General features: G+C 42.5%; 1 protein-coding gene across 8 annotated transcripts in view; it reads left to right on the forward strand.

Annotated features, from left to right (window-relative positions):
- The window catches only part of KMT2E (lysine methyltransferase 2E (inactive)), a 59,470-nt gene that overhangs the window by 31,092 nt on the left and 4,923 nt on the right, over nt 1–23,455 (forward strand). For 7 of the 8 annotated variants that reach the window (XM_081331081.1, XM_081331078.1, XM_081331079.1 and 4 more), the window contains 11 exons: nt 1,397–1,506; nt 3,302–3,548; nt 6,657–6,755; nt 12,666–12,830; nt 13,670–13,978; nt 14,508–14,762; nt 15,062–15,203; nt 16,531–16,784; nt 17,429–17,485; nt 18,822–19,391; nt 21,187–21,479. In XM_081331081.1, the coding sequence (XP_081187207.1) occupies nt 1,397–1,506; nt 3,302–3,548; nt 6,657–6,755; nt 12,666–12,830; nt 13,670–13,978; nt 14,508–14,762; nt 15,062–15,203; nt 16,531–16,784; nt 17,429–17,485; nt 18,822–19,391; nt 21,187–21,479 (2,501 nt within the window). The remainder of the gene's footprint in view (nt 1–1,396; nt 1,507–3,301; nt 3,549–6,656; nt 6,756–12,665; nt 12,831–13,669; nt 13,979–14,507; nt 14,763–15,061; nt 15,204–16,530; nt 16,785–17,428; nt 17,486–18,821; nt 19,392–21,186; nt 21,480–23,455) is intronic. The other variant, XM_081331082.1, reaches the window with a different exon arrangement.

Genomic DNA, 23,455 nt, shown 5'->3' on the forward strand with positions numbered 1-23,455 from the left:
GGCCCGGGGGCCGGATCCAGTCCGCGGAGTGGTTTCATGTGGCCCGCGAAGCCATCCTGGAAACAGTGAGGGACCGGCCCCCACTGCCTTGGCCCTGGCCCAGAGACCCTCCTCCTGCCAGAGACCCTCAGATCTGTCCCACTCCTGCCCAGGCCCCCATAGGCACCCTTCATGCGAACGATGTAGAGCTGGCCACGCCCACCCAGTAGGCCATACGCACTCTAGCCACGCCCACCCTGGCCATACCCACCCGGCCCCTTGAGGGCAACCGCAATGCTGATCTGGCCCTCAATGAAATTGAGTTTGACACCCCTGTATTAATGAGTTGACTGGCATATGAGGTGTGATCACTCTTAATATTTATTGATGGGAAGGAAAGAAGGAGACTTTGTTAGTATCTTTTGGTGGTAATTCTTATGGAGAAAATAAGGGTAAAGTTATACAAGTTTGAGTTTGTCTGCTTCCTTACTCTTTTTAAGTTAGGAATCTTTTTTACGTTTGTCATTGGTACTGTACCTTACATTCTTAAATAAAATTAACTTTCCATTTAACTGAATTTGTAGGATATGGAAATTGAAAGCCTGTATTAAAATTTGGACCAGTGTTTCAGTAGAAATTCTAGAAAAGAAACTAAATTCATTGGTGTTCTGCTTATGCAATCCTTCATGCAGGCATAGAATTAGGACATAATAGAACATATTTGTTATAGCACTTTGAGAACTCTTCCAAGATATATTGAACAAAAATATTGCACCATTATCCCTTCCCTCACAAATGAACACCTGAGATGCAAAAGCTTGTTTCAAATTAATGGTTGAAAAAAAGTGCAGAAATGTATAAAATACACAACGTTCATTTCCAAGAATTTTTTTTTAAGGTATTGTGTCTGTGTTCATAACTGGAAAGAAAGTCGTCAAAGCTCCTGGAATTTGCTTGATTTTAAAAATTAACATTGTACTATTTCAAACCTGATGACTGGAACAATCCGTTTTATGAATATAAATGTTTTTTTTTTTCCATTTCCTTGCTTCCCTAAATACTGACCCTAGCTAAATTAGTTTTTTAAATAACTAATTCGGAATGGCTCATGCATTCTTGACAGGCCCCAACTGAGAGGTTTCCTTCTCTGCTTGCTAGCCAACTGAAATTAATGGAATATTTTGAGCCATTGAACGTGGAATATAAGAGTTCTTTATAATGCTACGTGGTTGTATATACATTATGAACAGACTATATTTATTTCATTAATGACATAAAATGATCTTATTAACTTTGGAACAGAGAATTTTACCAAAGCAATAAGAAGATAAAAGTCTTTATTTGGAACAAATCTATATTTAAAACACATAAAATACTCTATGTTTAAAAACTGCCTTTTTTTCTCCTTTTCATCTAGGTTAGACATGCCATTGAAGATGGAACTATTCACCTCTATATCTACTCCACCCAGGACATTCCAAAGGGAACAGAAATAACAATAGCGTTTGATTTTGATTATGGAAATTGGTAAGTAATGCTGAGCTTCAGAGATGCTGCTGACATATTCACGGGTGATTATATTAATAATCTTTTTTTTCAGTTGTGTAACAGAGTGAGCGCCTGTTACTCGTCCCAGCTTTTGCCAACCTAGCAGTTCGAAAGCACGTAAAAATGCAAGTAGAAAAATAGGGACCACTCCAGTGGGAAGGTGACAGCGTTCCGTGCGCCTTTGGCATCTAGTCATGCCGGCCACATGACCACGGAGACGTCCTCGGACAAGCGCTGGCTCTTCGGCTTTGAAACAGAGATGAGCACCGGCCCCTAGAGTCGGAAACGACTAGCACGCATGTGCGGGGGAACCTTTACCTTTTACCTTTATTGTCATAATCTAGGAATTAAATGCAGGCTCATAAAAGTAAGCGAAAAAATGTCTAGTCTAACTTGTATCACTAGATTGTAATATAGGTACCAGTATTAGATTTAGCAATACAGCTGTGAAACCGCCAGATGCTTCCTTTTGAGAGCTTGCAGACCGTATCACAAAATGATGTAGCAAGTCAACACTGGAGAATAGTTAATATTGGTAACATGAGTCCCAAAACCTTTGGTCACTTGAGACATATTCATCTTTTTTTCATCCTCATCTTTCTTTTTGGCAGTAGAGTGAAAGTTTCACTGAATCTAAATTATGATTTAAAATACCAATTTGATTGTCTTTTAGAAATTATGAGAGAACTGGTATAATGGTTATAAGAAGCTAGACTAGGAAAGGGGAACTAGGATTCTGGCTTCCTTCAGGCATAGAAACCAGGTGGATGGACTGGTCAATCTATCAACCTGTATTTAACCAGTGCGATAAATCATAGTCCATACCCATCAGTGAATATCCTATGGTGGATTGGTTTGAGTTGATCATAGCATTCAATGGTGAAAAAAGTAAGGTTCTACATTTAGGCAGGAAAAATCAAATGCACAGGTACAGTGTAAGTGGTACCTGGCTCAATAGTAGTAACTGTGAGAGGGATCTCAGAGTCCTAGTGAACAATCACTTAAATATAAATATGAGCCAGCAGTGTGCTGCAGCTGCCAGAAAAGCCAACACAGTGCTGGGCTGCATTTACAGAGGGATAGAGTCAAGATCGGGTGAAGTGTTAATACCGCTTTACAAGGCCTTGGTAAGGCCACACTTGGAATACGGCATCCGGTTTTGATCACCACGGTGTGAAAAAGATGTTGAGACTAGAAAGAGTGCAGAGAAGAGTAACGAAGGTGATCAGGGGACTGGAGGCTAAAACATATAAGGAACGGTTGGTGGAATTGGGGATGTCTGGTCTAATGAAGAGATGGACAAGGGGGGACATGATAGCAGTGTTCCAATATCTCAGGGGCTGCCCCAAAGAAGAGGGAGTCAAGCTATTCTCCAAAGCACCTGAAAGCAGGACAAGAAGCAACGGATGGAAACTAACCAAGGAGAGAAGCAACCTGGAACTAAGGAGAAACTTCCTGACAGTTAGAACAATTCATCAGTGGAACAACCTGCCTCCAGAAGCGGTGAATGCTCCAACACTGGAAGTTTTTAAAAAGGGACCGGCCATTTGTCTGAAATGGCATAGAGTTTCCTGCCTGAGCAGGGGGTTGGACTAGATGACCTCAGAGGTCCCTTCCAACTGTATCATTATTAATATTAATATAATGATGTTCAATTTTGAGTAGTTGTAAAAAAAAAAGAGTTAGGCTTCCGTTTGTGTGTTTACTTGAAAATTTCCTGATCGTACCACAAGCTTTTCTTACGTCAATTCCCCCCCCCTTTTTTTTCCTTAAGCAAATACAAAGTGGACTGTGCTTGCCTCAAAGAAAACCCTGAATGCCCAGTATTGAAGCGTCCCTCTGAGCCTATCGAAACGATAAATACAGGTTATGAAACCAGAAGGAAAAAGGGGAAGAAGGAGAAGGAAACTCAAAACCAGAACATCACGCTGGATTGTGAAGGCGCAGCGGGCAAAACCAAGTTTCCAGAAAACCGGCAGAGAAAACTTTCTCCGCTTCGATTGTCAATCTCAAATAATCAGGTATTTTTGTTGTTGTTCTGCGGTTAATCTTCTCACATAGAAAACTTAGCAAAAGCAGGGTAGTTTTTTTTTTAAAAAAAGAATTCTTGTGTACCATCTTTACAGCATGTGGCCGCATATCTCACAAAAATGGGAACTGGCAGGCCCACAGTGTGGGTTAAGGAGAGTAGTGGGTTGTTGTTTTTTTGGCTTGGATCCTGAACGTACAAAGAGAGTAGGTCCTGATGCCTTTTCAAAAATAAAGGTACTAATTTAAACCATCCCTGATTTCTTCAACCTTAATCAACCGTTCTTGTTGAGTTCCATCATCATACAACAAGAGATCATTTTGAAAACTTTTGCAGATCACTGGTGTAAGGATATCATGCTGTGCCTTGATTGATCAGGATCGTCCTGTTAGGGGGCTAACCTTCAAGACGAGAAATTACAGACATGTAGAGATGATTTCAATGCAAGGGAGTTTTCTAGATTTACCCACATAGTCCAGGATCTGCCTTCATATTTGAAAGAATAGACGTGTACGTAATCACCATACCAATTGGTAATGAAGCTTGGAATTGAACCAGAATCCAGGACTTAAGAATAGTTTTGTGAAGGATGTTTTATCTTTTCAGAGGACAAAGCCAGTAGGAGGTCTCATCATTTATAAACAGACTACAATTGTGATTTGTAGTTCTGAAAAGAGGACTTTTGTGTAAAAATATTGCAACTAGAAACATCAATCATGTTATTTGGCATTTTTTAAAATGATATTCTTAGGAGAACAGGAGAGAACTTGTGTCGACGTGCCTGATAGAGTTAACAGCGCACACGCGTGCACGCAACGCTCGCAGGAACTAAAAGCAGCGCTGCTTTGAGCAAAACCAGAATTCTGAAGAAACTGGATATACTGGGAATTGTCTCCTGCCTATGCACACAGTCTTACTGGTGGATAAAGTAAACTAGGAATGAAAAGCAGAGTGTCCTGTCTCCCTTCTTTGAGACTTGCATTCCTGGTTTGTTAAGTGCAGCGAGCCCAAGCACCCTAGTACGAGTAACTTGCGAAGCTCTGAGATAGCTAAGCAGCTGCTAGTGATGGGAGCCTATGGGCATACTCGGTTTATTCATGAAAAGTCAGCCGTGACTGCTCTTTGGAGGAGCCAGATTTGATGGAACAGACCCAGGCCCGGCCCCTTTTCGCGGGGAGACAGAATTCTAGTTCTAGCTTACATAATGAGCCTGGCCAACGTCACGCTGAAAGAAAATGTCAGCGTTGAAGCCAGCTATTTATTACTTATTTTGCCTTACTTGTCTGTGAGGGTGCACATCCGGATCTTCCAAGGCTGTTGTTTGCCTTTCTGCCAACTGCAATGGTACATGGAATGGGCCAGCTCACTGTGCGACAATTCACCACAGAAAAACTCGCTGCGGGACAACTCGACAATTCAGTTTCATTATTTAAAATAATTTTTAAAAATATTTTAATTTTTGCCATTCCCTTTCCATTTTGTCCCTCTTTGGGGATCTTTTCCTTTAACGACTCTGTTCCACAGCAAGTTGGCTGCCACGAATTCTTGTAGACCACATGGTACAGCATGTGATTCCTACAAACACTGATCTATAGCAACAGTGTATTCAGCTTACTCATCATCCAGTAAAGACATATCACATATTGACAAAAATGGTCCTTTTCTCTTCCCACCCCCTGCCCCATGACGGGATATAGTACTTGTTAAATGCCTCTCTGACATCCATCCTCATGGTGTTTTGTGATTTTTTTAAAAAACAAACAAACACTTAATTCCTTTGAATTCATGGCTTAAACAAATGGGTGCTGTGTACCACCCAAACCCACTAAAAACCAGAGCGGTGAACTTAAAATATTGAGCCAGTTACTCTTAATTGGAAGGCGGGCAACTGGCTGTGGAGGTTTGGGGGGGGGGTTTAAAAGAAAAGACAGGAAAGCACATGGGATTCCTGCAAGTAAGCCCGCAGCATCTCAGCAGTCCTTTTTTTATGTAAATGGCACTAAACAAGATAAAAATGAACACGTAAAGTTTTGGCAGGAATTGTAATGCAGATAAAGTACACAGAATGAGAGTGAAAACATGCTGACTGGTGTACTATGCTTGGCTTTTGTTTTATTTTGGCAACCCTAAATTTTAACTTCAGTTGCCAGTAAACTGATGGACGATACTTAATGTTAATCTGTCATTATTAGTTCCTTTATATCCAATATGTATACTCTTAAAAAGTTTTGATAGGTATATAAACTAGCTCTGAGGTTTTTCAGGGTAAGAGAAATGATATGAATTATTATTATATCTTTAATACAATTAAAATAGCTATACATATGATACCCTATTAAATGCAATTTGTGAGAAATTCCTCACTAGATAATTTTGTACACATACTAATACTAAAGCCTTGTAAATGTTTAGTGGGGTAGGGGAAATGTATAGGATTGCACTGTTAGTAAAACAACTGGAAGCGTATAAAGTTAGCTAACTAGTACTCTTAACAAAAAACTGATGCGCATTATCAGCTTTCGAATTGTAAATTAATCTAAACAAAATGCAATATTTTACACGTTCGAGTTAACACTTGCTAAAACAATATCGAAACGCTAAAAGTTTCTAAAGTAAATCTTCGCTGTTTAGTATGCAAAGCTGTCAGAGATACTTTTGGACCTTCGAAAGCTATCTTTGATCTAGGTCGGGGTAGGCAACCTCGGCTCTTGTATGACTCGTGGACTTCAACTCCCAGAATTCCTGAGTCAGCATAGCTGACTCAGGAATTCTGGGAGTTGAAGTCCACGAGTCATTAAAGAGCCGAGGTTGCCTACCCCTGATCTGGGTTATTAATTGAGCGGGCTACTAAATGAGCTGCAGGTTCTGCACGTTAGATCCTGTCGTGCATTTGCTGGGACGTGAGATTTTTTTTTTACAGTGCAATCCTATTCCTGTCTACTCAGAAGCAAGTCCTAATGATTTCAGTGGGACTTACTCCCAGGTAAGTGTGTATAGGATTGCCGCACTAGTATCGTAGAGTTCCCTAGGTTATACCAGCAGCAGCAGCAGCAGCAGTAGTCGTAGAGCTTCTGTAAAAGCAGTCATTTCCATCTTTCAGGAGCCAGATTTTATTGATGATATAGAAGAAAAAACTCCTATTAGCAGTGAAGTAGAAATGGAATCAGAGGAGCAGATTGCAGAAAGGAAAAGGAAAATGGTAAGTTGGGAAGCTAGTAGCCCTTTAAAGCTGTCACTCAAGATTAGTGACAGCTGCTCTTCCCATGCTAATCATTGCTGCCTCTCCTAGGTACTTAGCGTTTGAGAATATTTGAAATCTGCTCCTTGATATGTGCTAATTCTGTTTAAATCTTTGTGTGTGTGTGTTTTCTGTTTTTTTGGTTCTGTGATTTTTGAAAAAGTTGTGTATATTTTCTCAAGGATTTGCTTTTTCTGAATTATTTCCTGTGTCTGGTGCACTAGTCAACCTCTGAAAATGCCTTCTATATTTTGATTTTTGTTACTTTAAACCTATTTTGGTTGGCCACGGTCAGAAAGAGCCCCGTTTTCAAAACTAGTTACGGATATATTTCCAACAATAATAGAAAACAAACATCGCTATAAAGCCAGGAGTCCTTGAACATGAGATACCAGATACTTGTCTTTTAAATACGTTTAAACATGCCGAATATTATTTAGCGAAATACAGAACTCTTTGAAGATCGCCTGAAGAGCTTAGATTTTATTAACAAAAGACAAGTATTTAGAAAGAACTGCGAAAACAAGAAAAAGACTATTTCAATAGCAATGGGGTAAAATTGAAGCATTTTAAGTGTCTCCATTTAAAGATTAAAATGGACTGAAAATAATTTATTCCAGGTGATAGCTTCTTGATTGCTTATTAATCCGTTCTGTACTGATCTATACACCTAAAAGTAGGAGGTATTTTTTACAACTGTTTTTCTTGGCCTCTGAATGAGTCTTAATTACAGAGCCTGGTGTGTATACCTCCTATTTTTCTAGGTTTACATTCTCTTCTCACAAAATTAAGAAATCCTTAATAGTTATAACAGTTTTTTCCCCCCTAAGCTACTCTACACGATACTTAGTGCTTTTCTACTTAAGGATACCCCTCCTACTTTAAACATTGAGGGGTGTTACCAGCCAAACCCCTTTCGGCCTATCTTTTCAGGAAATAATGTTATCTATCATAACGATCTTAAGACTCGTGACTGCTGCCCTTCCTTTGCAGTTGCTCCCCACTTTTACCATCTGCTTTGAGATGCTGGTAATCATCATTGTTTTCTCATTTTGTTCCATAGCTAAAGCCTTTGCTCTTGTTTTAACTGTTCTCCTTCCCTTTCTATTTAAAATCTGAATATATTCAATATTTCGGTACTGTAATGGAGCCTCGTTGCCCTCAGCTTTTCTACGCGCACTCAAGTTATTTTCCATCAGACTTTTGCCATTAAAGATGGTATGGCTTAACTCCCACAGTCTGTGACTTCGTTGCTGTCTGGTCCTGACATCTTTGTTCTGCTTTTAGCAGTTTTGCCTCCTGTCCGAAAAAGACCGGTTCCAGTTGCATTTTACCTCCGCCCTTATTTCTGTTCATTGTGCAGTTTTCCTCGGAGAGAAAGAAACTGAAACGTTTGTCTATAGGGTTTTGTGTTTTTGTTGTTTTTTTCCCCTGTTTCCTAACCTGAAAATAGGAAAACGTTCCTGTTTTCTCCGCTGTTTAATCAATTTAATAAATACAGGTAGTCTCGACTTACAACAAGTTCATATAGTGACCGTTCAGATTTACAGCGACACTGGAAAAAAAGTGACCTGTGGCCGTTTTTCACGCTGACCATCATTGCAGCATCCCTGTGGGTCACATGATCAGAATTCAGACACTTGGCAACTGGCAGGTTATTTAAGGGACTCAGTTTATGGACATAAGTCGAGGGCTACTTGTATTTAATAAATGAAGCCCAAAACAGTTTGTGGAAATTCCAGCTGCTTTGGGCTGCGAGATCATTTTGAAAAGCAAGTGCAGAATCCTGCATGTGTATATGCGTGAGAAAGAAAACATGTTCATATATATGCATGTTTGGCTCCTGTTCATGTAGTAACTTAAGCTCCTGGGCCGAAGAAGCGGTCCCCAACCACTGTTTTCAATGGCATCAGGGTACAGATCAGTAAACCTCCGTTTGGCGTGAAGGCTATAAGGCACCGACGGTAGGCCGATGGCAAGAAAAGATATTTTAAGATCTTCAGCTTTGAGTGTTTGACTTCACTCATGATAATTGTTTATAGAAACTTGGGACCTTGTAGGGCATAGCAAATGCACTTTCTCTCCACATTCTTACATGGGAAATGTAAAGATGACAAAATGAGATGACATTTCTTCGGCAGAGGTGAGAGAACTACTAGATTCGAATTAAATTGAATTAAAGCATCACATCAAGTTTGAACTTTGGCTTCCCCCCCCATACCATTAAATTGTTGAAGCCATTAAATAAAAGGTGCTCCTTTGCACCTTTTTACAAAGAATACATTAGCTTCTGCCTAGGCCTCTCATGCTTCATTATAAAGTATTATTTATTATAGTTCTACTAATTACTTACGCTCTTTCTAGCTTGCTTATTTGCAAGGAAAGTTCTTAATAGTCATAGAAAGCAACCAACACCCTGAATTTTTTCACGTAAATCTAGTAACTTTTTCACCCAGTTTCTCAAAACAAAAAATCTGCAAATTCTAGACCAGATTTTGTAAGCTGGAAAAAGTGATGGACAATAAAACTGCTTTAAAAAGATGGAAGATAAGAGAAACTGAAAAATCTGACAGCAGTAGCTGGAAAGACTTCCTCCTATCTGCAAGATCGACTTAACTTACCTTAACAATCTTAGAAGGTTTTGAGGGCTGATGGGTAAAACAGCAGAGCTATCAAAGGAGGCAGACAAAGTGTAAAAACAGTAGCAGTTTCTGACTGGGCATGTGTATTTACAGTTGCTGGGGAAATTCAGAAGTGATGTCATAATCCTGTCAAACAATAGGAAGATATTCCCAGTCTCTCCAAGGCTTTGGTTTTCAGTCAATTTTTAAAGTACATTTTAATAAAAAAGAACAGCTGGACAATTTCTAGTGTTGTAAAATATAAGGGAAATCCACATTAATGGTAGAAGCCGAGTGTGTGTGGCCATTTGGGCAATATTGGCACTTGAATCAAATTAATATCTAAGACTGCATTGAAGTATGTATGAAACCATACACCTGCTAGAATCTTCGGGAAGCATTTTCAGATCTCTATATTCTCTGGCAACAGCAGTGGGAAATTTTATCTTACAGGTATTGGCCCAGAGTTATCCAAATGGAAGCTAGAAGACTACTTAATTCTAGCTAGCTACAATGTTGATGTATAGAAAACTTTGTACATCCTGTTGCCATCAACAATGATCTGAATTCTTCTTGCTATTATTTCTAGAGAATATATTTATTGTGTGTAAGAAACAGATGTATCAGAAGAGTAAAAGGGTAAATAGTTGCCCAGATAAGGGCATTAAGTGTTATCTTCCATAGAATCCTCCATTCCTGGACGGTTGGTCGGGCTGCTGCGTCATACATGAGCTGGGCTCACTTTGGAACTACAGTGGAGACGTACTGAACTATTCTGGTCATAACTCCAGCTGTTCCAGTTGTCTGGATTATTAGCAACTGAGGGAATTGTGCGTGCTGGATACTTGCTGGCAATAAAGAAAAATAAGGCACGGTTCTGACTCGTTGCCAGGATTAAGAGAAACAAGCATTAAGCTACAGGTAGTGTTCAATTTATGACCACAGTTAAGTACAAAATTGCTGTGGCTAATTGTGAAGTTGAGTTTTGCTTCATTTTATGGCTTTTCTTGCCACAGTTACTAAGTGAATCCCTGCAGTTAAGTTAGTCACACAGTTGTTAAGTGAATTGACTTGGCTTGTCAGAAAGTCACAGAAGGAGATCACAGTATCCCAGGACGCTGCAACGGTCATAAATATGAACCAGTTGCCAAGCATCCGAATTTTGATCCTGTGACCACAGTGATGCTGTAATGGTCGTAAGTGTGAAAAAGAGTCATGTCACCTTTTTTTCAGTGTTCTAACTTTGAATGGTCACTAAATGAACTGTTGTAAGTTGAGGACTACATGTAGATTTCTATCTGAGATTGATAGGGCTTTAATTTCCATGGAAAGGAGGAAATGGGTTGTTGGGAACTTGAAGACCTGGAGGTTCAGGTCTGCTCTCATCCATATAAAACCTCACAATTATCTTGTTAAAATTTCACTTATCACTCAACAATTTCTGTGTGTGATCCCTGGCTACGATGGAAATGTTACTGTCAGTCTCCCAGAGGCATGCCATTATCATGCCTCTTTAGTTTTTTTTTTTTTAAAAAAAAAAAATCTCAGCTCAGCACTAAATTAAAGTTTTCTTCTTATCCTATCTCTGGGGAAAAAAATCTATATGAAATAAATGAAGAATCAGAATAAGATTCATAAATGCAGGGGTTTGGTGAGTTAATTTGTGACCACCACCATAAGTGGATGGGGAGAAACAGGCTTCGACTCAATCCTGCCAAGACTGAGTGGCTGTGCATATCGGCATCTCGGATAAACCAGGTTGTTCCACCACTAATGATGGGGGGTGAGGTGTTACCCCCCGTCGATAGGGCTCGCAACTTGGGCGTCCTCTTGGATTCACGGCTCAATTTTGAAGATCATATAGTAGCCGTGACCAGGGGAGCTTTTGCCCAGCTTCGTCTGGTGCGCCAGTTGCGGCCCTATCTGGACCAAGATGCCCTACGCACAGTTACCCATGCGCTTGTGACCTCCCGGTTAGACTACTGCAACGCTCTCTACATGGGGCTGCCCTTGAGGACCACTCAGAGGCTTCAGCTGGTGCAGAATGCAGCTGCGCAAGTTGTTATGGGAGTTTCCCGATACTCCCATGTAACACCTCTTCTCCGTGAGCTGCATTGGCTTCCGGTTGCCCTCCGGGTGAGATTCAAGGTGCTGGTAATGACCTATAAAGCTCTAAATGGCTTGGGTCCGGATTATCTAAGGGCACACCTGCTGCCGGCATCAACTTCCCATTGTCCTGTGTGCTCCCACAGGGAGGGCCTTCTTAGGGTACCGCCGGTTAAGGAATGGCGGTGGGTTATCCCCAGGGGAAGGGCGTTCTCTGTGGGCGCGCCGGCCCTTTGGAACCAGCTTCCCACGGAGCTTAGGACCGCCCCCAACCTTCGCTCATTTCGTAGGGACTTGAAAACTTGGTTTTTTGAGTTGTCTGGCCCAGACTGAGGGGTTTTAATTTTTAATTAATGGGGTTTTAGTTAAGTTCAGGGATTAATTTAATCTTAGTTTTAATCGTTTTTAATTGTATATGATGTATTTTAACTTTTAATTTTCCCTGTAAACCGCCCTGAGTCCTACGGGAATAGGGCGGTATATAAATTTAAATATAAATAAATAAATAAATAAATAAATAAATAAATAAATAAATAAATAAATAATCACATAATTTTTACCTTAATGTAATGATTTGTCTGATCTGATGATCCTTAAGAGAGTATACCTCAAATAAAGGACAGAATGTTTTTTTATGTTCTAAGAAGTTTAAACCCTAGTCATTGTAGAAAGTTGTTCAGACATTTGATAGATGCATAATCCGACTACGCTTCTGATAGAGAAGATTAAGATGGGAGATAACATATTCATAGATTATAATATTTTACACAATGTATTTGTGAAATACCAGTGCACTTACAACAATAATATATGGATTTATTCATGTAGAAAAAATGTTTCTTATTAAAATTATTTAGATTTAAATTACTTTGAATCTAAAATAATTGTTCATTTAATTCTAATCCATACTGGGTCCCCATCACCTGAAATTTTCAATAAATTATTAGTAAATATTGCATACGTGTGCACCAGGCTCAAAATATAAATGCCATGCCGCTACTATGGAATAAAATGTGGATTCTGTAAAACTGATTATCTGAATGTGACCTGTAAAGAATACTTTGAATAACTTTTTTTGGGGGGGGTATTTTAAGTCATTTAACGTATGAGCTTGTTTAAGCGTCAGTGTTATTAAATTCTTCAGACCAGAGAAGAACGGAAGATGGAAGCCATCCTTCAAGCTTTTGCCAGATTAGAAAAAAGAGAAAAAAGAAGAGAACAAGCTTTGGAAAGAATCAGTACAGCTAAAACGGAAATAAAACCAGAATGCAGGGATACGCAGATCATCAACGAGACAGAATTTGTTCAGGTAGTTGCCCATGTTTCATCAATTGATTGTGTTACCTGTTTGGATGCTTTTCGCATAGTGTTGTTTCTTCCTTGCTCTGTTCCCGCCCAATACTTCTTGGGACAATACACTTGGGTGTCGCTGCTCTTTCTAATGATATGGGTTGGGCTAAGACAGAGTGAGCAACCCAAGTCACACAGGAGTCTCTGACTTCAGTGAAGGTCTGAGCCTCTGTCATCAAATCGGTGGTTTCATTCTAGTTCACCAGCTTTTGCATTGCTCAGTGCTTGCGTAAGAAAGTGAATTTCGAGATTTGGAATTGTACGTGAATGCAGTCCTAGCGTCCATAATAATCAGTGCAAACAGTACTTAAATAAAACAAAGATGAAGTAGAACTTTGCCATTTTTCTTAACCAAATACCCCGATAGATGATAGATAGATGATAGATAGATAGATAGATAGATAGATAGATAGATAGATAGATAGTAGATAGATGGTAGATATAGATAGATGATAGATTTATAGAGATAGATAGAGATGATAGATAGATGATAGAGATAGATAGTAGATAGATAGATAGATGATAGATAGATAGATCGATAGATAGAGATAGATAGATAGATAGATAGATAGATAGATAGATAGATAGATAGATAGATAGATAGATAGATAGATAGATAGATGATAGATAGATAGATGCCAAGGCACAGAAACGCTAAAATGATCCTAAATAAGATGTATGAGCAGTACTGCTAAACATGTATTTTTATCCTTTATGTATTTTTTCCCCATTTCGGTGGGAAAAGTTTATCAAAGGGTGTGTGTGAATTCTGTAACTTTGGATTATGTGTAATGTCAGGAACCAGCAAAAGAGGAAACGCCCACCAAGCCAGCCCCTGCCAAAGTCAACAGGACAAAACAGAGGAAAAGTTTTTCCCGGAACAGAACGCACATCGGACAGCAGCGACGAAGGCACAGAACCGTCAGCATGTGTTCGGATATCCAGCCCTCCTCTCCTGACGTGGAAGTGATCACTCCGCACCAGGAGCCTGAGGCCACCGTGCTGTCGGCTGAGCCTGAAGCAGAGACACCCGTGGCTGAAATTGTCCCCGAGCCTGAAGCCCCAGCACTTAATAAATGCCCCACGAAATACCCCAAAACAAAAAAGGTTCGTGGGGACCTCGTGCCTGCCCCGTTAGAGAAGGGAAAAGTAGCTAATGCAGGCAGTCCTCGACTTACAGCTACAAACTGAATTCAAAATTGCTATTGCTAAGCGAGAAAAGTTGAGTTTCGTCCTGTTTCGGCAGCCTTGCTTGCCACGGTTGCGAAGCGAACCGCTGCAGTTGTGAAGTTAGTAACCCGGGTCGTTAAGCGGATCTAGCTTCCCTGTTGACTTTGCTTGGCAGAAGATTGCAAAAGGTGATCACGTGACCCCCTGCAACCGTCATAAATACGATTCAGCTGCCAAGCCTCTTGGGTTTTGATCACGTGACCCTGGGAATGCTACACGAGTGTGAAAAACATCACACTTTTTTTCAGGACCACTGTAGCTTCAAACGGCCACTAAACAAAGTGGTGTAGCCGAGGGCTGCCTGTGTGTCTTTTCTCTCCCATTTTTTTTTAACGTGCACCGGAAGACTTTGCCAGCGGAGTCGGGGGCTCTGCTGATTTTTTTTTCTCCCCCCTTTCTGTTCCAGCACTTGGTGAGCGAGTGGTTAAGTGAGAAGAACGAGAAGCCGGGAAAGCCAGTGGAAAACCTCTCGGAAAGGCCTCTGCGCATAACCACCGACCCGGAGGTCTTGGCCACCCAGCTGAACTCTTTACCAGGCCTCACTTTCAGCCCGCATGTCTATACGACGCCAAAGCACTATATCCGTTTTACGTCGCCCTTCCTTTCTGAAAAACGGCGGAGGAAAGAACCGATGGAACGCATTCTGGGTTCCTGCAAGAAGGTAACCTATCCGCTAGTGTAGGTTTTATACAGAACATTTTTATTTTTATTTTTGAAAGGTAAATCAGTTTTCTGGATTAGGGAGTGAGGGGATTCCCGATGAAATTGCTTTTCAGTAGCAGCACCGAATCAGTTGTCATTCCACCCTTGGAAGCTGATTTAGATTTATTTTTGTCCCCTGTTTTGAGCTGCAGATTATTTATATTTCAACGATGACGGTAGCTTATGTATCAGGTGAGCTTTATGTGTCCTTTGGTGGCATCATCCTCATCCTCGTTTTCACCATTCCTGTTTTTGCAGCGTTGGTTAAAGCAAGCTCTGGAAGAAGAAAACTCGGTGGTTGGTTTTTTTATTTCCTCGCCCCATGAAAGGTCCAGAAGTCCCATCGTCAACGGCGAAAGTAGAAGCCCCTTATTACTGACCGACGGCTGTTGCTTGCCAGGTGACGTTAGTCATGGATTTCACCCTCATCCCACGCTCAGGGCTGGGGTGGCTTATGGTTTCCAGACCAGCAGTTGAGAGCCTGTGCTTCTCAAATGCCCATACACGGGCAGTCCTCAACGTACGGCCACAATTGAGCCTCCAATTTCTGTTGCTAAGCGAGACGGTAGTTAGGGAAATTTGGCCCCATTTTACAACCTTTCTTGCCACAGTTGTTAAGTGAATCACTGCAATGGTTAATTTAGTAACATGGTTGTTAAGTGAATCCGGCTTCCTTATTGACTTTGCTTGCCGGAAGGTCACAAGAGGGCATCACGTGACCCCAGGACACTGCAACCGTCATTTGCCAAGTCAGTTGCCAAGCATCCGGATTTTGATCATGTGGCCATGGGGATGCTACAGTGGTTGGAAGTGTGAAAAATGGTCGTCTTTTTTTCCAGTACCGTTGTGACTTTGAACGGTCACTAAATGAAGTGCTGTAAGTTGGGGACTACCTTTACCATGCCTTCAGCACTGACAGAGAGGCTCCCCTCCCCTCCTTTTGGAGAGAGAGAGAGAGAGAGAGAGAGAGAGAGAGAGTGTAGCAATAGCACTTACATACCACTCCACAGTGCTGGTTTATAGAGGCAGCATATCGCCCTCAACAATCTGGGTTATTTTACTGACCTTAGAAGGATGGAAGGCTGAGTCAATATACATTATTTTATATATTTATATATATATATACAGTGCTTTTTTTGGAAAACAAAAAGGTGCCGGAACTCAACACATGTCATACAACCCGCCTTGCCTACCCTACAAGGTTCCATCCAAAAAAGGTGCCGGAACTCCGTTCTGAGCTTTCTATGAGAAAAAAAGCCCTGTGTGTGTGTGTGTAGCGTTCTATGAGAAAAAAAGCCCTGTGTGTGTGTATAATTTTATTTGTATACCGCCCTTCTCCCGAAGAACTCAGGGTGGGGTGTGTGTGTGCATGTGTATGTGTGTGTGTGTGTGTGTGTGTGTGTGTGTGTGTATATATATATATATATATATATATATAGAGAGAGAGAGAGAGAGAGAGAGAGAGAGAGAGAGAGAGAGGGGGGGGGGGGGGAGGGAGGGAGAGAGAGAGAGAGCTCAAAAAAATAAAGGGAACACTTAACACAATGTACTGTATTTAATAGTAGGATGTCTTATTTTCTGTTCCCTTTATTTTTTTGAGCAGTATATTTTGTGTGGGAAGTTTTCAACTGGGGAGGCCTCTTGCTACTCGTTAGTTTTAAATGGTGGAACAAATGCTTAAATCAGAGAAAAATGACTTCTGCTTTTTCTCCCCATCTTACCTACAGATCTGACAACGCCCCTCAAGAAGCGAAGACCCTACCAGCTGTTGGACTCCGCCTATTCAGAAACATCGACCCCCACTCCTTCTCCATATGCCACGCCCACCCACACCGATTTCTCGGCCTCGGACCCATTATTGCTCGCCACGCCTCCCAGAATGAAAGCGGAAGACGAAACCTGCAGGAATGGCTACAAGCCTATTTACTCAGCCGTTGCTTCGGTGATTCCATGTGTCCATGGGAACGCAGTGCACTTTGAGGCGAGTCTCCGCCGACTGTCCTGCCTTGTCAGATAAATCCATTGGTGCAGCTTAATTGCCTCGGGGCGGGGGGAGGAAATGGCTCTGTTCATGAAGAATAAAGCTATGCATGGATTTCTCGACTTGGCCACAGTTCGCTTAGTGACTGCTCAAAGTTACAACAGCACTGAAAAATGTTTTTCACATTTAGCAACCATTGCAGCATCCCCATGATCATGGGATTGAAATTGAGACATTTGGCAACTGGTTCATACATAACGATCTTTGCTGTGTCCCGGGATCATCCCTTTTGTGGCCTTCCGACAAGCAAAGTCCACGGGGAAGCCAGATTCACTACTGCTTCACAACCGGGTTACTAACTTATCAACTGCAGGGGTTCGCTAAAGTCATAAAATGGGGCAAAAACTCACTTAACAAATGTCTCGCTTAGCAAGAGTCCGAGAGGGTCTTGGCCCCGTGTCCTGTTTTTAAGGTCCTCTTTTCACAATAGGTCAGCTCCTGCAATGCAGTCAGCACTTAACGAAAGAAATAGGTAGTTTTACATGATTGAAGAGAAATTATTTTGTTCTTTTTCCCCCCAAAATCATCAGAATTGTTCGGTTCTGCAGTTTTCAAACATTCCTTTTTTATTTTTTCCACTGCAGAATATTTCTTCACCTGAAAGTTCTCCAGAAGTTAAGAGGCGAACATTTAATCAAGAGGTAAGTTCGTGTGGGAAGTTTTATTTGGTCTGCTTTGCAAAATCTTTTTCTATGCTGTAAATTCTTAGAATGTGTGGTTCAGGGAGGGCTTGCAGGAATGCACATTTGCAGGCATGAGATCCTAAAAGATAAAGACAGGCGAAATCCTAATGAGTCACTAATATAATTCCTAGGGTCTAGCTTCCCAAGTTCCTACTTTCACAAAGTAAGTAGGATTTTCTTTTAAAAGAAAAAAAAGGTCTAATATACCAAATAAGACAAGCTAACAGATATGCAATCTAGGTGTGGCAAAGTGTTCAGACAATCTTGTCTTTTAATGGCACAGTCGTAAATAAAGGAAGCAATTTATTTTATTTATTTATTTTTATTTTAATTCCATTTATATCCCGCCCTTCTCCGAAGACTCAGGGCGGCTTACAAGCTTAGCAGTAGCCTTCATTCTATGTATATGCCTGCTTGTTAGGGCTTTCACACACACCCCCAAGCGGCATTATTACAAAGTCAGCTTATTGCCCCCAACAATCTGGGTCTTTGGTCTCTTCCCTCTCAGGCCCCAATGCAATTAATTGGATAGCTAACTTTTGTTGTTCCTCCAGAACTTTTTAGTTTTTAGGAATGTGTATAGTCACCAGCTATGATTAAAGATTGTTTCAGTAAAAAAAAATTTTAGAGTGTGCAGAAAAGGATAGGTTGACTTTAAAGATTAAAGAGAAAGAAGTCTCCATGTACTTTAGAACATGGGATAATTTCTATCAATGGCTAGAAAATGAGTCAGAGAGAAAGGAACGTGATATGTAATTTTGAATATATGTTAGTAAGAAGAAGGCTATTGAGAGATTAATTAACATATTGTTTATAATAATTAACGATATCTATTATTGTTAGTTAAATACATGTACCCAGACACTATGCTGTTTGCTAAATATTGACAGTGTTATTTGGAAAAACCCTAATCCATATCCCAACCCTAATTCCGACCCCACCCTATCCCTAACCCTATAAAAACTAATTTGTGTGTGTGTGTGTGTGTGTGTGTGTGTGTGTGTAAACTGGATTGCTAACAAAGAATTAAAGGGAGACTAATATGGCCATTTCAAACTCATTTGTTCTCATCAGTTAGCCATACCCTTCTGAGATTCAAACCTGGGTAAGGAAAAACTCACCCATTTTAGATCTACAGTTGGATCTTGTAGAACAAATCTACAAGTTGGCTGTAAAAGCGAATACAGGAGGGGGGAAAAAGTATCCATTAAAAACAAACTACTGGCATAGTTAATTCAGGCTGTTTTGCGCTATTTACCCCAACATTGTCACCTTCCCGGTCTTTTTTGAACAGGGATACGAACGTTCCTGTGCATCCATGCTAGCACTCAACCCGTTCCGAAATTCCAGTCTGACCGAAATATGCCTGCAAGAGATAAAAACGATCGGCTATTCCAGCCCCAGGAGCAGAGCTGACGGCCCCAGGCAGTGCTCAGGAGAGAAGGAATCCGCCTCCGAGCTCCAGCTGGGACTTGAAGCAGTTGAGCCAAGTGCCCTGTACAAAACGCTGGACGCACCCTGCCACAATCGGACTGATGCAAACAGCCAACTGGAAACGGCTCATTGCGGGCGGGGAACGGTTTATCCAACCTGGATCAAAAGTCCCGACAGGACAGGGCTCAATTTCTCCATGAATTCTAATTTGAGAGACTTAACTCCTTCGCACCAGTTAGAAGTCGGCGGCGGGTTCCGGATCAACGAGTCCAAGTGCCTGATTCCAGACGACGCCAGAGGCATGTTTGTGGAAACGCCGGTTTTTTGTACTTCCGAAGAGGGACTCGGGGCCAGTTTCGGAAGGACTGCCAACAGCGACAGCATGACGGATGGCAATTGCACACCCCAGAATCCCCCACAGAAGAAAAAGGTACCAGCTTAAGGAGAAGCCACAGTTAGGGACGCACTTCTGCTTGTATATGAATTTTATATCCTCAAGACTTTCCAAAGGCTTCCGTGTGGGCGCCCACTAGTTAGTAAACGGAACGGTTTCATAAAATCGACTTACGAACTAGCAATATTGAAATTTAATTTCAGCACTGGAGGCAAACACTTACGTACCCTTCACTTGTACCTTTTGATAGTCTCCCAAAGCCGTGGGAGGAGATAAAATAATGGAATGAAAATGAAGTTACGCAGGGTTGTCCTTGACTTACAACAGTTCGCTTAGTGACTGTTCAAAGTTACAACGGCACTGAAACAAGGGGACGTATGGCCATTTTTCACACTTAATGATCCTTGCAGCATTCCCCCCCCCCCCCCATGGTCACTGATTGAAATTCAGCTGCTTGGCAACTGTCTCACACTTAGGATGGTTGCCGTGTCCCCGGAGGTCACGTGATCCCCTTTTGCATCCTTCTGACAAGCAAAGTCCAGGGGGAAGCCAAGACTAACTTAACAGCCGTAGCAAGAAAAGTTGTAAAGTGAGGCAAAACTCACCTCGCCTGTGTCTCTCACTCAGCAACATAAACGTTGGTCTCAATTGTGGTCGTTTAGTCGAGGACTACCTGTATAGGCTAGTTGAGTCCTGATAATCTACAGCACGGCTCCCCCAGGGCAGATCAGTCTGAAGGAAGCTTGTGAGGGAAATGCCCATAACAGAGATGGCAATACCTTGCTTTAAGCTTCTCACTTTGTTTGGAAACCTGCCCCTGACCTAGGCATTGTGCTGACTTGCCTGTGAGAAAATCAGGTGTAAACCAGGTGTAGGGATCGTGCTCTACGTCAGGAGTCGGCCACTGTAGCCCCCTTTACGACTTGTGGACTTCAACTCCCAGAATCCCTGAGCCTGTTAAGAGAGAAAGATTCAGGGCTGCTAGTATTGAATCTCAACTTACAAAAGCACAAGCTAGAATATAACCTAGATCCCACTCACGCCAGATAAAGCTTGGCTCGCTTGCCTGCTGCTTGTGCAGCTCAGTTCCCAAAGAGGCCACGGACCGGAGGTTGAGGAGCCCTGCCTGAATGGATACACAAGGCCCCTGACTTAACAGTGACAGTTGAAGCCAGAATTTTGGTTGTAAGTCATCGCCGTTGTAAGTTTAGTCACCACGTGACTGGACTCTACTTGGTGGCAGTTGGTAAGCAAATCACACGGTCGTAAGTCTGAATTTGGCTTATCCCATGGGCTTCTCTCCCCCCCCCCCCCCCCCGGAAAACAGCAAAAACGTTGCAAACCACGATCACGCGATCGCAGGACCCTGCAGCTGCCGTGCGCCCAAAATGCAGTCCTGTGACCTGGGGTCACGGCAGTTGTGACTTTGAAAATAGATTGCAAGTCCCTTTTTTTTTGAAGCGTCTTGTCGCAACCGGTCATAAGTTGAGGACTACCTCCCAGTGCTTCATAAGCAGAAATGTCTGCATCAATAGAAAGGCAAGCTTATGCTGACGTGTCAAATATTTTTAAACTTACATTTGCCGGTGGGTGCTTTTAAAATATTACAGTGAATAAACTGGCATGTTATTCAGATGGTCCAAGCACACACACACACAGCTCTACGATGATTGTGACAAAAAAATGACCCCGACCGTTTTTCACTGTCTTTTCAAAACAGCGGAGACATCACAGTGCCCAAGAGTCTGGCGGGGAGGGAGGGAGAGCTGTGCTGTAATAACTTAAAAGAGAAATGAGAGAAACCGTCCTCTCCTTTTTGCTTCTCTCCCAGGTGTCGCTTCTGGAATACCGCAAGAGGCAGCGAGAAGCCCGAAAAAGTGGCTCCAAAGTCGAAAATTTCTCTCTTCTGAGCATGTCACCTCACGCTGCTGGCGGAGGAAACGGCGGTGCTGCTCCCGACGGCTACACCAGCAGTGAGAACGGGGAGCAGCTGGAGAGGGAACACCCTGCCAGCCTCCCCTTGTCCTTGCCAGCCGCGGATTACAGTGCCGTTTCAGAAGAAGCCGAAAACTCTTCCTCCTCAAAGGAGGCTTCCGGTGAAAAGAGCGATCCGGAGGGCCAGTGGTAAGCCCTTTTTTTAAAATCGAGAAGTCGCTGACCTTGCGAAATATCGTCACGGGTTAGAGGCAGCTAACCCGTCAAACGGGGGCAAAAGCTGTTTTCCAAGTGGGTTTGCTACGGTCGGTTTGCGACTGTGTCACTTTGAGAAATTACAAAGTTAATACAAGCAACCTGGAATTAAGGAGAAACTTCCTGACAGTGAGGACAGTTAACCAGTGGAACAGCTTTGCCTTCAGAAATCGTGGGCGCTCCATCACTGGAGGTTTTTAAAAAGAGACCAGACAATCACCTGTCTGAGATGGTATAGGTTCTCCTGCTTGAGCCAGGGGGATGGACTAGAAGACCTCCAGGGCGCCTTCCAAATTCTATTCTACTCTATTCCTTATTCCTTTCATACCAGTCTGCGTGTAAACTGAACAGACTTTATGAGTCCTTTGGATGGTAACAGACTCTCAGGTCTGTTTATCCATGTGTGTGAGCAAATGAGCATAGAAAACCGCACACGATGCCACTAGAGCAGGGGTGTTGAGCCGTGGTACCTTGTGGGCTTCACTGGGTATTGGTGCTTAGCTGGAATAACGACGATAGTGCAGTCAGGCCTGCCATAGAGAGAAACGGGGCAGGGGGGGGGGGTTGTAAACCAAGCAGCCAGGCTTGCCATCAAAATCTCAACTCTGGCAGGAGGTTGAATAGGCCAAGAGCATTTTTTTATTTTATTTTTTGCGTGCGGGCAGATGTTTCCGTGAAGTTACTTTGAGTGGCAGAAACTACTAAAGTCTTAGTTCTTTTCTGATGTCCCTTATTTTTCAGGAGTGAGTTTCATCCTAGTCACAGTCAGGTGGTTGAGGCCTCTTTACCTCAGCTTGCAGCATTTCAGTGAACGCGTCATGGCTTTAAAACTGGGTAGCAGTAGAATCTGCTTAACTCTGCTCTGGAACCTGCTAGCAGCTCTCGGCTTAACTCTCACACCAGTTGTGTCTTGCGCTGGGAAAGCTTCTCCCACCAAACGAAAGAAATCGTGTTGTTTGCAGGCTGGGTGTGATTGGTCGAGTCGAGTCAAATCCAGCCTTTATTACGGCCAGGATCAGCGTAAGGAGGATGGCATGAAAGATACATAAAACTAAAATTACACGTAAAAAGCTGAAAGCATATAAAAACAGGGAAGCTTAACAAGGAGCAGCAGGTGAGCATAAAGAAGCTGGGTGTGTAAGAAGCCAGCATCAGGATCATCCTAGTTTGCCCAAAGATAGTCTTCGTTGCTATTTCCATCAAAAGGAGAAGGTCACTCCCAGGCCAGGTGTCGCCTATCCTAGGAGCCGATTCTTCAGGACGGTCCATCCTGCGGAACTCAGCCTGCCTTTGTGCAAGAAGCTTCTCCCAGCAAGGCCTCCGTTTGGGCCGGGGGCTCTCCCTGGCCAGCCTTCCCTTGGAACAGGGCGGTTAGCACGGGGGTTGGGGGAGTGTGGCCTGATCATGATTCCCAGCGAAAGACAAAAACCTGCTGCCGTGGTTAGCAAACAGCGCCACCCTCTAGTCTGCACTACATCTCCGTGCCTATTCACTTAGGCAGGTGGGGTTCTCTAGGGCAGAGAGAGACAGGGATCATTACATCACTGATCGTTGGACACTGAGGTGAGGGACAACTCAACCTTTCTCACTGGACTTTCCTACCTACTTTCTTACTTGGGGCTAATAATGTATGTGCTACAGATTTCGCCAGTGTTAAAAAAAATTCATGCGGCTCAGCTCACTGTCCCGCTCAGTCAACGAGCAACTGTATAGTTCTTACCCTGGAGACCCCGTATGGGTTCATCTAGATCCTGTACTGGGTGAACTACCGTGGGATTCACCCACTGTTGCTCTCACGGCTTCCCTCGCATCCCACCGTTTTTTCCCCGTGAGGAAACACCCAAGGAGAACCTCTAGAGGGCTTTCTAAGGCCGTAGAATACTTTCCCTGCCTTTGCGTTTTCCTTAATC

This window comes from Vipera berus, assembly GCF_964194415.1.
Source record: "Vipera berus genome assembly, chromosome: 6".
Lineage (NCBI taxonomy): Eukaryota > Metazoa > Chordata > Lepidosauria > Squamata > Viperidae > Vipera > Vipera berus.